At 41.6% G+C, this 16932-nt stretch overlaps 1 protein-coding gene across 1 annotated transcript; it reads right to left on the bottom strand.

Annotated features, from left to right (window-relative positions):
- Positions 1-9781: 9781 nt before the first annotated feature.
- LOC112494802 lies at positions 9782-15195 on the bottom strand. The gene is made up of 3 exons (XM_025088061.1): positions 15157-15195; positions 10183-10333; positions 9782-10010 (listed from the first exon to the last, which is right to left on the bottom strand). The coding sequence occupies exons 1-3, from the start codon at positions 15193-15195 to the stop codon at positions 9898-9900; spliced, it is 303 nt and encodes a 100-aa protein (XP_024943829.1). The 3' UTR covers positions 9782-9897.
- Positions 15196-16932: the final 1737 nt, after the last annotated feature.

Here is a 16932-nt window from a genome sequence, read left to right as displayed (position 1 = left end):
TCATAAATATTGTCGGCACCGATCAAAAGATTCTAAAGTGAAGATTTCATCCCCCGATAGTGTCACCTTCCGCCCGGAAATCCTGCACAGGGTCGTTTTAACGTACTGCATTGGTGAATCAATGGGGCCTAGTGTGTAAAGGCGTCGGAGGGTGGTACGAGAGAACTATTAACGCTATAATGCAGAGAAAGAGAAAACTGGATGCTGGATGAGGATAACGAAGAAGAAGAAGCTTGAAAGAAGGGGTGGCATCGTTCGCGCCCTAGAAAGTCTCCGCTACGAGACGCTAAAATCTCGCACAGCCGTGGGCCTTGTTACTGTACAATGGCGGCATTGACAATTTCCTTTACACACGACGCCGCGCGCCGCGACGCTCCGCCCACGATCCAACTACAGAAGACGCCGCCACCGACCGCCACTGGCAGCAGTGCTACTTTTTGGAATCTATTTCTACTTGCCTTGAAAAATTGTCGATACAGTAATTTTTGAATTTTCTTTTTTCAAATTTCACATTTTTACAATATTGAATTTTTGAACTTTTTTTTTTTCTTTCTTAATCACTTTTTTACATTCAGATATCTTGAAATTCCATTGTTCCATCCTTACAGACGCGTGTGATCGTAATTTTCGTTTTGACCGTAACAGGAAGCTCAGCAGCCCTTCTCATTATCAGCTTGTTAGGCAAAAGTTATCGGTGTGTTTATGCGGGGGCTGCATTTCGAGCGGCAGGTCCTCGACTAATAGCTCGTTGGATTCGTCCAGGGTGGCCTAAGGGCGGTGCTTTCATCTTCCTCATCGGCGTCTTTGCCCGGCCAAGTGTCCTGCACCCACCCCGTCTGCTTCTTGTGTTCTCAAAGATCCAGCAGATACACGAGAATCCCACGATTTCCACGAAAAATTTATCTCCACCAGTTTCATCCACTTCATCCTGATCGCGCGCAGCATCCCTGTGCTTCTCACTTCTTCCTCCACCAGATACCCCAAAATGTCCCCCAAAAAAAAGTACAAGTGGTAAACCGCCGACTGACTTTGCATTTCCCTTGAAAGGAAAAAAAAGGAAAAAAAATGAAAACGCCAATGTACAAGGTACTTTTTGGAGGAGAAGTAATACGGATTTATCGGGGTAGTTTGCACAAGGGTGACTGGGACGAAGGGACCAGGTGCGAAAACTACAAGCCCTGAACTAATGGAGCCACAAATCAATAGGACGAAGGGCCATCATTACTTTTACCAACATAAGGCTGTTTACCACACAGAAACTGATATAGACGTAGGAATATAGAAATCTATGATTTAGCAAATGGACATGCGTCGAGCTACCCAGTGAAGACCTCAATAGGGGAGACACTGATCCACCTTTCATCCCTTACGCTCGATCTGTTGCATTGTGCCTGGTATAACCTGGGTGTTAAAATTATTGTACTAGGTCGTGTTTGGTGTTCCGTAATCGAAAGCGATACAGAAAATCCAACATGGAGGGTTGTACAACAGTGAAATGAACAGTTTACCCATTCGTACAATTTTCTCAACACTTTTCCGCATCCCTTGCTCCAATCGATACCACTCGACTCGAATCCCAAATTCACAAGGAGACTCATCGGTATCTACCAGATACAAATAATTTTTTAGATAACCTTATCAGATAATATTATCTTGTAATCTATACCCACTTTGGACTTTTGAAAGAGGTTGTAGCGTCCATTGAAGAAAAAGTCACGTGACAGATCCTTCCAAAGGATCATCTCAAATGACCAGTAAGATCGAGTGCAGGAGCGTATCTCGTGGTAAAGAATTGACTAAGGGCGATTCACGCGGGGCCCGTTTGAGCGCAGCCGCTTGGTCGTGTGACAAATGCGAAGCAAAGTCGGCTCTCGGAAGGTCCCTTGTGATCTGTCAGGCCCCGATGGTCGCGGTCGGCGTGGCGTTTTACCTCAGCCACGTTTGTGCGGCTTACACACGGTTCTACATTATTACTATTAGCTGCGGCCACGCTACGGCTTTATTGCCTGCATAGAAACTCACCTTGGTGCTTTTCACTACTCGTGCAGACATGACCGCCGCGAGAGGGAATCGGGGACTGGCTTGTGATTAATGACTCGTTCAGGGATTCAGGGACGGATGGATTAAAAGCCTACCAGAGTACGAACAACCCCTGCTGCTTGTACTGTTATATAGAAAATAAAAATTCAAGATCAAAAAATATTTTTAAGAATTTTTCGTCCAATACTTTGGGACTTACTTTTACTAATATTCAATTTTTTTTTTATTGGCATTAATCGCCAATGATTTTTTTCACTCGGATCGATCATTACTTCAACCCATCACCAATTTCTGATCTTTCGGCTCGTTTTGGCTCGTTCCGTCGCTTTGTCGACGTGTTGTCACCAATTGTCGTGCGGTGCGCCCCACGAGTTTACACACAACAGGGTGACGTGCAGTTTATGCGATTCCATTGTGGAATCCCGCATTCGTTTTTCTCTTCCGCCGTAGAGCACATCTATATCGGCGAGACCTTAGGACTTGGAGTCATCGCCATTATGTGGCTGAAAGTCTGGATCGGATGCTGACTTCGCGAGATGTCTCCATTAGATCAGACGATTTGCGATCTGCTTGCTTTTAAGGGTAGCTGCTCGTGAGCCTGCATTTTTATTGCCCCCGGGCAACAAACTAAATAGCACAAAAATATGAAGTCAATTTTTTTTTCTTAATTTTTGAACATTGAATTTATGGTCTGATGAAAAAAATTAATTTTTTTCACGTGAATCTGAAATTTGAAAAAAAATTTTTTTGGTCGTACGTATTGGAACATGGTGTCAATGATTTCATTCTGGACCGCGATTGGGATGCTGCAGGGGTTTCGCGTGACGGCATTGTCCTCGTAAACGGGAATGACAGCCGAGAACGTCCCACAGGATGCGTCACGGGATCCTGCAGGACTAATTTACAGGGATGCCTGGGAGGTGGTGTAGTGTGACGACATTGATGGATACATTGTTGCGCGTTGTGCGTTATTGTGACATGACAATCGAGATGCGTGTCTTTATTGTTTGCTTGTTTGTGGCACCCCTGGCCACGGACCTTTTCAATAAGAGCAGTTAAAACCTGAGGCATCAAATATACTCGTTACCCACAATGCAAAGTATTCACATAAAAAAATAGCCCGAAGGCCATTTCTCAGATGGCATTAAAAAATTTTGTTTGGACTGCAAGATAACAAAATTTTCATCTTTTTTTTTCTAATTTATTTACGTATGCGTTTTCAAAAGTCTGAGTTAATTTTTTTTTAACAGTAATCTGACTAGTCGCCTCAAGATTAAGGGCGGATTTTAAAGTGTAAAGTAACAGAAAGGAAGTAACAGGAGTAACGTTGATTCCGGCGCATTTATTAGTCGTCTAAGGTAGCCATTGTCGTGAAGTGAGGTAACGATCGACCCTCGTCGGAAATCCTGGGAATTAGCACGAGTCTGTATCCTGACACCAGGCCACCTTCACGACGGTTTTACTCTCGAGTACCGAACTCTCGTAATCCTGGGCTAAGGATAATCTAACCTGAATAGCGTAACTACGCGAATCTGCACTCGAGGATATTGCAACACTTGGCCATACAAATAATACAGGGTTACCGCACGCCACTTACCACTTATTCTACCTATTGTAATGCACGTGAAATTGCCTGCGGAACTTCAACGTCTTTACTAAGTGGATCGTTCATTGTGGAGACTTTTCAAAATTTTACCTTAAAAAACTAACGCGTCATAAAAACGATTGGACACCAAAAACACAATCTCATGAAAGTTAATGACTTGGTTTTGTCGCGATAGAATAATTTCAAAATTATTATTACGATCGTAATACACCATTATTTTTATTCTACGTTACTATTCGTTTCTGAGATGCAAAATTGATCGAGAAAAAAAAAGTGCACAAGGGGATCCCATCCACATCCAATAATCTTCCTTGCTGGACTTGTCGATTAGATAGGTACCACTCTCTTCCGTAATATGAGACTAGCCCGAGGAGAGAGAGGGTGGGTTGGACAGGAGGGATTGAAAAAAAAAGAAAAAAAAGGCAAAAGAAATGAAAATTCTAGTTGGGGCTCTAAGACCGTTACCTTGTATTTGCTCAATTTACAGTTCCATAATTCCATAATGAAGGAGCTCGCTTTTTTTTCTTACGAGTTTCTTGCAAACCAGAGCACAAAGGCGGACCCAAGATTTTGCGAATGAGCGCCCACAAAAGAAAAGCATAAGAGAGCAATTCCTATGGGGTGGTGAAGCTATGGAGTGTCGGATTTCGCAGTTGTTTCTATAAACAAGAAATAGTGGAAGTCTTTTGCCTTATTGCTTACCATATATATATATATATATATGGGAATTCATATATAATTTTCCAAAACCCTTAATAAAGTACCTCCTTATCAGGACACCGTGTATAATTTAAATTGTTCGAAATCTATATTCTAAGCCGGATCGTGCCGTTCTGAAATACCTGCCACATCATGCAATCCGATTGTGCGTAGGGTTCGGCACGCGTGGCATGGAGTAAAAAGAAAAAAAAAAGATAGAGAGACGTGAGAACCAAGAGAAAAGAGACAGCTCGTACCGATTTGCCGTATCATCGCTGGTATACCTATTTCCTTAATAGGTCCCATGTTAAAAATGAAAATGGCCCGAAAACGTCTCCCGCCAAATCACCCGTCTTTTGAGTAACGCCGCGCTTTTTGTCCGCTGAGAAAGGAAAAGTCTTAAAGAAACTGCGAGAAAATAAAGAAAGCAAAGGAAATAATAACCGTGGCAGTTCTCTCGCGGTGGTTTGTTTCGTGCTCGTGCTCTTTGTTACCATCCGATCCTAAAATAACAAACGATCGTTAACGCGCCGATAATTTCTTCGCAGGGAAACACCGATCCAAAACAACAATTTTTTTTTTCGGTTTCGGCATCGCAATTTTTTTTTAAATTCTCAAAAATCATACCTCGTCCCAGTTATCGTACTTCGCTTCGTACAGTCAATCCACGTAGACACGTTCTGTTCGAAGTAAAATTGTTTGTATAGTTGGTCCACGTCCCGAGGCATCATCAAACAATGCAGCCCCCGTTGTTGTTGTTCTGGATTATCCACGAGGGCCTTATAGAATGCGAAAGACAGTAGGACAACATATTAGGGTTGGCGATCCCAGATAATAGACTGTTTATTTTAATAGCGGTGCACGGTTGGTATCCCTGAATGGTTACAGGGGTCCAGAAATAAATTCAATGACGTTCATGATTATCCATTCCTGAGCAAGGATGGTATCACGTGAAAATCATTCTGCGCATGCGCAGTTACATCTCTCCCGTAAAATAATACGAGCTAACCTTTTTGCCATGGTAACGTAACGGCGTCGTCCGTGGACTCGCGTTAACGTTCTTATGGAAGGAAGAGCGAAGGTTCGCGGGGTCCGTTCGAACGTTAATGGCCACAAGAGTGTGCAGCATAAGACCCAAGCATAATGGTGGATCACCGTGACTAAAAGGGCTAATCATGACAAATGCTGCCGTTGCTGGTTCTTCCTCGCATGTTCTCCTTACCACGCGGTCTTTTTCACGACGCCATCTTTGTTTCCCTCACAATTTCGCTGGGACGCGGAACACAGTTGTATCTAATTATAACGAAATATGGTGTAGACAGAATATTATTGTTATTATATTGAAAAATAACTTCGGTTGATTTCGGCTGTCTTCGGTTCTTCTAAAAGCTGATGACGAACCTTTACTCAGATGCCAGAAAGGCTTTTATTTGTTCACGTGCCCTTTTCGAGGTTAGAATTTAGTGCATCTGCTATAGAACACCCTTTTCCACGGAATTTTCGTGAACGGATTCGAGCGTCTGCTTTGTAAAATGGCGGAAGGTATAACGACCAAGGTATAACGATGGAATTTAGTTATCGTTCTTTCCGAACGTCTTGGAGTAATTTATTAATTGGTGAGGACGAACGTCAACTGTCATGTCAGTAAGAAACATATTCCGAGCCTTTTAATAATTTCATAATTACAGGCTTTTCTGCCGATTCATAGCAGCTATCCAGCTGTCCCGTTTTCGAAAACTTCAAACGGGTCTGGATGGATGCGTCGAATATTTCGGACGCCAAATGACGTTCTCATATACTAATTGGTCAACGGGTTGAGATCATGTCCCTAGGGAATCTTGACACGTGGCACCGTTTTAATATGTCTTTTTTTTTTACTGCGTTATAGTCAACAGGCTGATATAAGAAAAAATATATGAAATTTAACGTATCCTGACTGGTGGCGCCGGTAGACGGGAATTTTTGGTACTAATCGTATCTCGATTCTCTTCTCCTTTCTTTCTTCTTACGTATACCTAGGCACAAGGTTGAATATCTTGAAACCCAGTTTTTTTTACACCCCAATGTAACTCTATAACCTAGTACTGTATTCGGGTCGCGGGGCCTTTTGTCAGCCGATGACGTTGTTTCGCTTCGTTATTGGTTGCAAAGTTGCTCTGGATATATTTGGGCCCACAGGGCCCTCACAGTAGCATATGGGCTCATATCGGATTACCAGACGTTTGTCATCATCAGAGCAGTCATTGTTCCTATACGGTTCAAGGGTACCACTCTAGAGATTTCGAAAATGTCGGTCAACTTTTTTTTTTTTGATAGGACAAACAAAACTTACACTGTTAAGAATTTTGCAAAACGAACGAGTATTGGTATGCTTTGATTTTTGAAAATGCCAAACAAAATTTTAATCTGAATTCTTTTATATTTTACTGTACCTACTCTTGCTTGAATGATGAAATTCAAATTTTGTTTCTATTATCATAATTTCAGGGATATAGCAATTGATGAATTTATAAGCAAATTTATCTTGATATTACAGTTTTTTTTTACCAACCGGTTGCGAAACCTCGTTTTGAACGGAGTTAAAGTCGTACAGTAAATTTGAGGTACCTGATCGTAATGCGATCCGCGGATCGCTCTAAATCAAATCGATCATTACGCGTAATCGAGCGGGTAACCGGTTAAAAGCGTTGGTTGGAATGGAGATCGGATGGTCGGGGACCTTTTTTCGGGCCCTTTTTAGGGCCCCCTCTTTACACCGCGCGGTTTACCTGAGCTCCGCCTCCGCCGTAAATGCGGCAGCTGCCGCTCCATTTTACGGAGTTTTGCAGCGAATTAGGATTTTTTTTAACCAAAGAGAATCTGAGCCGCTTTTAACCCCAATTTGGTAACCCATTGATACCAGGGTCGACCTATTGGATGGTAATAGCCTCACGGGGTTACCACGCAATAGATTACAGGTATATATATATACCTGGATTTCTCTATCAAAAATAATTTTTTTTAGACACCACCTTTTCAGATGATTTGAAAATTTCTATGAAATCACAAAAATGATTTCACGCTGTTCATAATTTTTGGGAATTTCAAATAAGGTTTTTAATGAGGCACCAATATCTTTTTTATCTGTAAAACACACGTAAATATGTACTTTGGCGATTTTTTAATTTTTATACAAAAAATTATTTGAAATCGAGTGAAATCGATTTATTAAAAATAACTACGATCGAGAACCAGAAAAGAACTGATTTATTTCTTATTGGACGGAGAGAGGATCGCAAAACCGCAAAACCAATAAATCGTGGTAACCATGAAGAAATGGCTGGTTTATAGAATCGTCGGCTTTAATTTACAACCGGTAGGAGGGTTGGGACCCCCTCAGACCTACCTACCCCGTGTATCGATACATCACAATTGAGATCTCGAAGGAGCCAGATTCGCACGTTACCCGGGAAGCCGTTAGACCTGGTGGAAGATCTAGCGCCATATTTTTCCGGTAATAAATCGCGTGGCATTAGCAAGTCTTGCCATATAGGAAAATTGTTGACAGCTTGACTACCATGCGTTTAACTCACGTGCAATTGCGAAGGATTATTTATACAATAATAGTTAAAGGATTACATATTAGGTATAGGACATAACTTTATCGTGTGAAAAGGATCAAACAATAAAAAATTCTCAATAATAAACGAAGATATTTTTCATTATAAAAAATAAATAACTCCCTAAAGAAATTTGGAAGATGAAGTAGTACCCATTTTTGAAAATAGCGATCGAAGAAAATTTAGTCAAATCCAAAATACTTTCGATGGATGCGACCCATGGGAAAGCGATTTAAAGGAAATTTTTCAAAAAATCTCGGGCAATCCTTCTCCAAGAAAAGTGTGCAAATTTAAAAGGATTTTCGAAAAAGTTCTTCACCCAGTCTTCGTGTGTTTGACGCGTGGCAGAGTTATGCCACGATACATCATTCTCGATCACTGCCAGTGCGCATTGACGAGAAAAATTCACGGTACTTTTTTTTTGACAATGAAAATCCAAAACCCCTTTTTTCCAAATTCAAAAAAAAGGCTGACACTTCGTTACACTTAGTAAACCCTGACCTCGCATTAGTCTCAAGAGAGTTAACCGATAGTTCAGCAAATAGCTGGACACCTAAAGTGAGGTTGGGCTAGGTTAGTCATCCAGGAAAAACTAAAAGCAGCAATTTCCGAAAAAAAAACAAAAAAAAATGTCTATCATTAATATTTCATCAGTCCTCCCTAATCTTCAAGAAAGATCTATAACTACCATTTAACAAATTCAAGTTCGCATAATTTACCCAACAACCGTAGAAACAAGAAGCCCGGGAATTTCAAAATCCCCAAAACGACTCCGACTCCCCAAAGTCACAGGACGATTGATCTCGTCCTCTGGGAGAAGGACTACACCGGTACACAAGATCCCGGATTCTCGTTTCAGTAAAAATATCCTCGATCCCACCTATTCCCAGGACGTGGAATATCTCAGTCAGGATCATCGATCACTGGATCATTGTGCTCTGTGACACAAGCGTGAAGGATGTTTTGGCACAAGCGCCGTAGGCGGGTTTCCAAAGTGAATGGAACACCCGCGACTCGGAGGTGTGACACGTCCAGTGGAAATACTTGCGATTTCCCTCAGGATGACCCGTTATAAATAAAATCCAAGAAACGTCCAAAATTTACAACTTGATCGATTGCAAACAAGCGAATCACGTAGGTACGTACAAAATATCCAAAATAGATCTATATACATATAGAACCAAAAATTATCCAATCCCAACTTGCCAAACGATTCTAGCCAAGACGCTCATTATCATTATCATTATCAGTTGACTGATCAAAGGATGACGTGTCCTATGCACTTTTCCCTGGCACGATGATAAAACCCCCAAGATGAGTCAGACTGTGATTAAGTTAGTTAACGGCAGCATAGAAACGGCTGATCCGACGGACAGGTGGGACCAACCCGCCGTCTTCACAATGGCCGACGCCTTTACAAATCAAAACAATTACTGTCTTCCCGACGTTGGATAATAGACGCCCGAATCGCGTAGAGGCTATCGCCTATTAATTACGACTCCGGCATATTGGATATAGGAGGGACGCTTGACGCCTGGACGCCGCTCTTTAATATCAAGAAGATATTCAACGCTGCTGACTCTAATTTAAAATTTCGATAGCATATACATGTGTATATATATATATTGTATGCATATTGATATATATGAAAGGTGGATATTTTGAAAAAGGATTTACAAAATTTCCATTGATCTTAGCACGGATTTCCAATGATTCTCAGGACTACTTGAGTCTCCCGTCGGGTCTTGACTACCGTTAGAAAAACGTCTGTCTAAGGATTCCGAAAAATTCATTTCTGTTTGACAGGCCCGAGGATATTACCCAAGGTATTATCCTCGGGGACGACAATATTTTTAATTCCGGGCAGAATGTAACAGGATCAGCGTGTCCCGGGTAATGTTATACCGAACGAAGCGTTAATCTACTTTGAGTCGAACTACGAACGGTGCAGGGTTAACTTTTAATCTCCTTAAGTTTCGGCCTCTTGTAATGGACAGCCATTTTGTCTTCGTCGTGAACACAGCCGGTCGCGAGTAATCCTCTTAAATGCAGTCTCGTAGGTATATCTATAAAAATTAAAAAATTTTTTTGTAAATCACCAAAAATTTTTCTGTCATGCACAAAGTGACGGAAATTTAAATTCAGTATAAAAAAAAAAATTTTGAAAATCAAAAATCAGACAAATCGTGGCACGAACTTGCACCGGCATAATGCCTGGTCCACAGACTTTATAGTCACCAAGTTGATAGAAGGCCCCAAAGTGGTTGGGACCGTGTGAAATATGAGGCCCCGTGGTGTGGACGAAGGTAATAGGCAGAAGAGCACAAAGGTTCGGGCGCGAAGGTGGCGAAGGTGTCCACGGTAATCGATCGTCATTAGCACCCTGTGGCTAGCGAGGCTCGAGCATGTGGACGCGTTAACCTGTAACCTCGTTCATAGAAGCCCGTCAACGCTTTCCCGCGTCAAGGAAACATTAATATCAGCCGTGGCTACAAAAAGCCGGAGAATCGAAGCCCCGGCCACCCGCGAGCGTGGCCAACGCAGAAATTAATGACGACTCGTAGACAGACGCGACTCGCTTCGAGATGCGGCAGGGATCGGTCCAGATCTACGAATCTCGAAAATAATCAATAAAGTTATATAAGATTGATATACGTAATTAGTGGACAGGTCGGAGTATACGAGAACGCAGTATAGCTTGTCGAGAGGAGACTTTAATGGAATTTTCAATATTTCTATGTCCGTCTCTCTCTGACACTCGCGACTGACGATCGGTCTGTCTCTCTCGCACTCACAGTAGGTATGGCAAATCGTGAATATCTGCAATTTTCTATAAAACCCTCTAGCGGACGAATAAGGCACTATCGATCGATCTTACGAACAATGCCCGTTTAGAAAGTATACTTCGTTCGCGGTGATGATTAAAATTTAGTAAGAGTATGGACACGCATGAAAATTTCAACGGATACGCGCGTCACGTGATAGAATAATGGACGGGTTGTGTTTAGTTAGACGTACCGTGGATACTACTGTAACAGTAACATGGCCGAGTTTCCTCAATTGGATTTCTGACAAAATGGAGTCACACCGGATTGCTGTGCAATTAGTGAAACCGGGGGCGAGATAATTCTATGCTGTCCATCACTCTGTCGCTCACTTCCGAGAGGCAAGACTGGCTTGTGAGTGCGCCCTAAAACAAACAAGGGAAAGTCATTCTGCGTTGCGTACACAACTGGTATTACACGGGAACAAAAATGGCCGACGGGGAAGAACTCTACGGGAGGAAGAACTTATTAAATTAATGGAGGCTTTAAATTCGCTGACTAAGACTTCCACCGGTTCTAGGCTTAGGCAATATTTTAGATATAAAAAAAAACTGGTATCACCTGTACGACGAAATAAATTGAAAAATTTTTCGTAATAATATTTTGTACAAATTATAAAAATTCATGTATATTCGCTTTGACTGCTTTGTTAACGGTAATTGTTATTATTATTTCATCCACTGTCATATCATACGGTACGGCATCCTGGGAATATGCATCCCTTGGCGCAAGGGGTTGCAACGATCAAATAAATTGTATAAATAAAGCATAAAGAGATCCAAGCGAAATATAAGCAGGGCTGTCTCGAGACCGAGGGGGGCCCCCCACCTTTTATCCGCGTACCCAAAACGACGGGTAAGATGAACGTACGTGAAACAAATGCTGGGGCAAACGTAAGCAGGCATCCGGAAGTAATCGAAGGGCCGGTGAGCATCGCCAAAGCAAATCGTACCTGTCTCGTAAAGTAACGTACAACAAAGAGACTACGACAATGTGAGCAACGCGGCGAATAATACGGCACGATTTTATAATGGCGCTCGTAAAGTGTCAAGAAACGCACAAAGTAGTCTTTCTCTTTTTATCCCTTAGAATATCAACGCCATCTTGTGAATTCTTCACACCGCGTTACGTACGATCTTTCGTGTCCTGATACACGTACGTACCAACACTGTCTACGTCGCGTGCACTTTGTCCCAATAAATTCTAACTTCCGCCATGGTTGAAAACCCTGCCGAATACTTTACGAGACAGCGACGCAAGCAAGAAGTCTTAACGATTTGTTTTCGACTTTCCCAAAGCAGGATCGATGCTCTGTTGTCCCTAATAAAACATTACCCACCAGCCCCCCACCTTCCGGCACCTGACGTCACCCGTCACTCTACCAATAACACGTATTCCCTTTCACCGGCGCCATTTTTCTTTTTAAAAAAATTCAACTTTGAACTTTCGTACGTTAAAGCCACGTGCGATGCGTTTCGTAAGTGTATCTCTTCCTTCGCTGTAATAATCTGCAGCACGTACGTTCAACAGGGCTGCCAACTTTATGGATGAAATCCAAAACGTCCGCTGTGCTCTATCTTCCAGTTATCTCCAAGGGGCTGCGTATTGAAACGTAATCGCGATAATGGGGAGCCGTCTATAGCATAATGCGAGCACTCGCACGTTATTGTGTTATGAGGATATTGGCCGGACCCCCCGAGGCATCGGTGCCAGCATCTGTTATGTTTGTAAACCTGTGGCCGAGAAGCGCGATTTTTCAAACGCTCTGGCAAACAGCTTCCGGCCGAATAAAACGTACAGGACATAACGTACGGTTGCAGCTATGAGATCTCTAGTCGTAAAAATAGTGAGGAATGTTTTCAATGGAACAGTCAATTCCCAGGTTATTGGATAAATTATTTTTAAAAGATTTTTCTCAACTTCTGGAAGATTGCACGATTTTTCTTTCAAACGCTTGTCCCATCTTACGTTTCTTTTGGGATTTAGCATTTGAGGTTATGGAGTCCAATTTTACTACGGATCTACTATAGCATTGACGCAGAACTTTTAGGTATATTATGCAAGGATTTTTACCCTGGATGGACTCTGGTCATCCCAGACCTCCTTTTCCCCTCGTCTGCTCTTTGGACATTGATCGTAATCGTAATACTCTAGTTGGATGAAGGATCTGGTAACAATACTCGAAAATGAGCAACAATGCTTTCTTACTATTTGATGACAATACCGTGAGAACATTGGCATTAGGTAAATCCAACTATGACGTTTTATACTCGGATTACCATGGTCAAGATAGTATTTTGGATTGTTACGTTTATGGTATAGGATTGCGTGGAACCCGAAGATACTCGAGGATTTTTCGTACAATACGAATAAACGACCAAGGTATCATAGAAATCTTAACAATAGAGTCCAATGGAACAGAGAGAGAGAGAGAGAAAGAGAGGAGAAAAAGATATCACTGTATAAGATTAATACAAATTTTCATCGGACTGTTCGTTTAATAAATAAATAAAAAAGGCGAAGGTGTATATAGGTTAGGTTTTTGTTACCACAAGAAAAATCAGCGTTAGTTAAATTTCTTTAGGGATGCTAATGCCTTGTCCTATTATACGTCGTATCCCGCGGGACACGAAATTTACCGTTCCTGCGATCGGCTCTTATGATAAGGGTTGAAATTGCAGGTATAATACCGGGTAGCATAATGGCAACATAATAGTAACACAAGCCACCGCGCTGTCAGTCCGTCGTCGTAGTTTTCAATGCTGCTCCTTTCAAGCCTCTACTCTTTTTCTCATTTTTTTTTTTTTTTTTTTTCATAGTCTCTCTTTTTCTCTTTACGATATCCAGATCCCTATCTCCTCTATTATTCTCTCGTTTCTGCTACTTGAACGCATAATACCGTCTGTTCTATATATATATATACTTCCCATAACTTTCTACCATTTTAAATATGTCCGCCATTCATCCAGCCGTTGTGAAAAAAAAATATATTTAATCTTCAATCCCAAGCTACTTTATTGGTATCGTTCATCCGGGACCCATTTCATATATCAGGAGAATCAGTGAGGTTAACAACAATTTTTTTTACTTATCTATACGGTAGCCGGTAGGTTTAGCGGATTTTCTCGTATTATAATATCGCGCGTTATAATAGCGTGTCGGGGCACTTGATACCCACGCGGTGCCATCCGGTTTGCCGATCGAATTAAAGCTCGCGATGGGCCGGTTAAGCCTTAGCGTATAACAAGAGGAGGGCCCGGTTGGACGAGAAGTGTTGGGAAGGGGACGGGTAGAGAGGATGGGAGGAGAAAGAAAAGGATGCGAAGGGGGGAAAAAAGAAAGGAAAGGGTTGCACACGGTAATAATATATTGTCATTGGGTAACGTCTTGATGCCGCCTTGCTACGTAATATATTAATATATATGTCGCCCTGCACGCTCTTTTGCTCCTTTGCACGCTCGTGATCTCCTATGGTACGATAATGCCTCTCATAAGTCAACATGATGTATTGACCCTGTTGGTAAGGCCCATCCTTGAGTAGGCCCCATTTCGCGTGAAAGGATTCTATCCCTTGTAACATTGCTCTTGCCATTTTTCAGATTGCGTTACAACGATAAAAATCATAATTTTACATCCGCAGGCTTTGTTGATACCTTCGAAAGAGCGTTGATCGTTAGTCCGAAATGGATGAAGATTTTAGCGAGGTAAATAATCTATTTTTTTTTTTTTATTATTCTGTCAAGGGACAAATTATCATGGGATTTTTGTTAGGGACTCGAGCCCTTTGGATTTCTGGATTTTAATGAGCAGCATGCGCGATTTCGTCAGGGGTGATGACAATGGCGACATAACTAGATCTAGAGCGAAGAAAGGGTTAGAAATGGGTGGCGTCGCTAAACCAGGACCGGGAAGCATGTCGTAAATCATCGGTTAACGCACTGTTTAGGCGAGGCGGTTTCACGGTGGGTACAGTCTATGTATGCCTTGTGCACTAAATAATTCCACCATGCGCAATGGGGTGCATGGAGGGAAGCCCTTTCGTCTGCCGTAACCCCCAAGCTATGCAAAACTGTCAATTTGATGTCTATATGTAATTCAGTCACGGTACAACACAAGGTAAAAGACAAATCTTTTTTTTTAATTTCTAAAACTTATAAAAATCCAGGAAAACGTACAAGTAGGTACAGTCCTGTCAGATAATAATTACCTACTTGAATCATTCCACTAAGCATCGGAGCGTGTAGAAAGTGGCTCTAGGAGTACAGTACACTTAGGTAAGTGGTTCACAAAGAATGAATTTCGATCCGGTAGCTAAATCGGACTAGTCCAACTGGATGATCAGGGCTGGTGAGCAGTACGATATAATTTAAACGAGGCTCTCATTTACTTGTGATTCCTGAGGCGTGGCCAGAGATTGGTAATCCATGTGTTACTACCATTTTACTTGGTCGAACAGGTTCCAAGTCGAACAGATCGAGTTTACGAGATGGAGTAATGGCTCTGAGTTAACCTTTTTTTTTTGAGAAACACAAGTTCACGTTACGCTTGGGTCACCTCGAGCTACCAACCGTATGATCTTGGTACATGGCGATCGGTCTATCAATAAACGATAGCAGATCAACACTGTATCTTTCTTTGAAAATGACTATTGCTATTGTATCAATGGTATCAGATCGAAGCCTATCTAATTGTAGTGTAAATTAGATCGGTATAGCTTGTAAACGTCATCAGGAGTAAACGACATTGTTCAAGATCCTGTATATCGGGCATACGATGTATATTAAGTAGTACCAACCTTATAACCAAGGTATATCCTTAAGCAGCAGGGCAGCCCAATATCATTAACACCTTAAGATTTCAACATAGCATTCGTCTTGCTTTTGAGAAGCCGCGGTAATCCGGCGGCTACGTTTTACTCGGAGCAGCACGCGAGGCGACATATTTATGGCTTGTTTTTAAATATTAAATGATACAAAGGTGCCGCTCGAGGCTCCAGCAGAGAAGCCTGCGGCACGATTCAGTCGAAGTCTGCACGATAAAGACGTTACGTGGTCTTTAAGTTTCTCGGTCCACGAAACACGAAAAACATAAGCGAACGGTAACTCGCATGAAAAATAAAGCAATGCGGACAAAACCTAGTGGGGAACTTCCGAACTAGATCGATCTATCTGGTGGTAAGTAAAAAAGATGATATGAAAGTGACTCCATCTCCAGAGAGGAAAGATGATCTTATCGATCGATTCGAAATGGATACATCGATCATATATTGAAATGGATAGTTTAATCTCTACCACGTATTCACTATTGTTCGCAATAATCGATCCTTGATATCGATAAACCGTTGACGACTCTCGCCGATATCACATAACCTAAGTCGACCACTCAAACTCCCTTGCCATCCCGCTGTAATGGATTTAACCAGTGGATATATATATATATATATATATATGTATATATTGCGTGTTCCTCTAGACTTTTATCCTCTAATAATTCATATATAATATTGATAGGCGCGTAAACATAAATGCTCGTTCATTTGGTATGTATTTAAGGACTTGCTGGGTGTGCAGGTCAGGGCAGGTGGACACGCTCCCACATAGGAGTATACCGATCACCGCCCTACTGAGACACGATACGTAGTTATGGACAAACCTGTAATGATAGTTGCCACTCTATATATATTCTGCTCAACTCATGTCGTAGAACACGCGCCTGCAAATATCATACTTGGTTATTACATGTGAACCATATATTCTAAGAAAATTTCGATTTTATGTATGGTGACTACATATGGTATACCAAGTGGACCTCTGTATCCATATGTATATATACACAAGGTTACTACAAAATACTGATTAGCTTAGAGCATATAATGATTTTGAAGATTTTCATGTGGAATCCTTAAAGAAAACTATAGTAATACAGTTATCGTAAACAGGAGTACTGTTATAAAGGTGTAAGCTCGGTATTACTGGATTCATATTGGTTTTACAACTTGGGCCTTGTCGTAAATATTTCGGAAAATAGGATTGGGCCTTCGCGCCTTACTAATAGGATATATCCAGCTATGGTACCGTTTCATCCCCTTAACTTATTTTACAGGAATTAACAGTGCCGAGTCAAAGTGTTTAGAGAGTTGGTTAATTTTCAAAAATTTGATTTT

The sequence above is a fragment of the Cephus cinctus genome, unplaced genomic scaffold, assembly GCF_000341935.2.
Source record: "Cephus cinctus unplaced genomic scaffold, Ccin1 Ccin1_scaffold0814, whole genome shotgun sequence".
In the NCBI taxonomy this organism is placed as follows: Eukaryota; Metazoa; Arthropoda; class Insecta; order Hymenoptera; family Cephidae; genus Cephus; species Cephus cinctus.
Note: the sequence above shows the minus strand (reverse complement) of the source record. Positions and strands in the feature narration are given on the sequence as shown.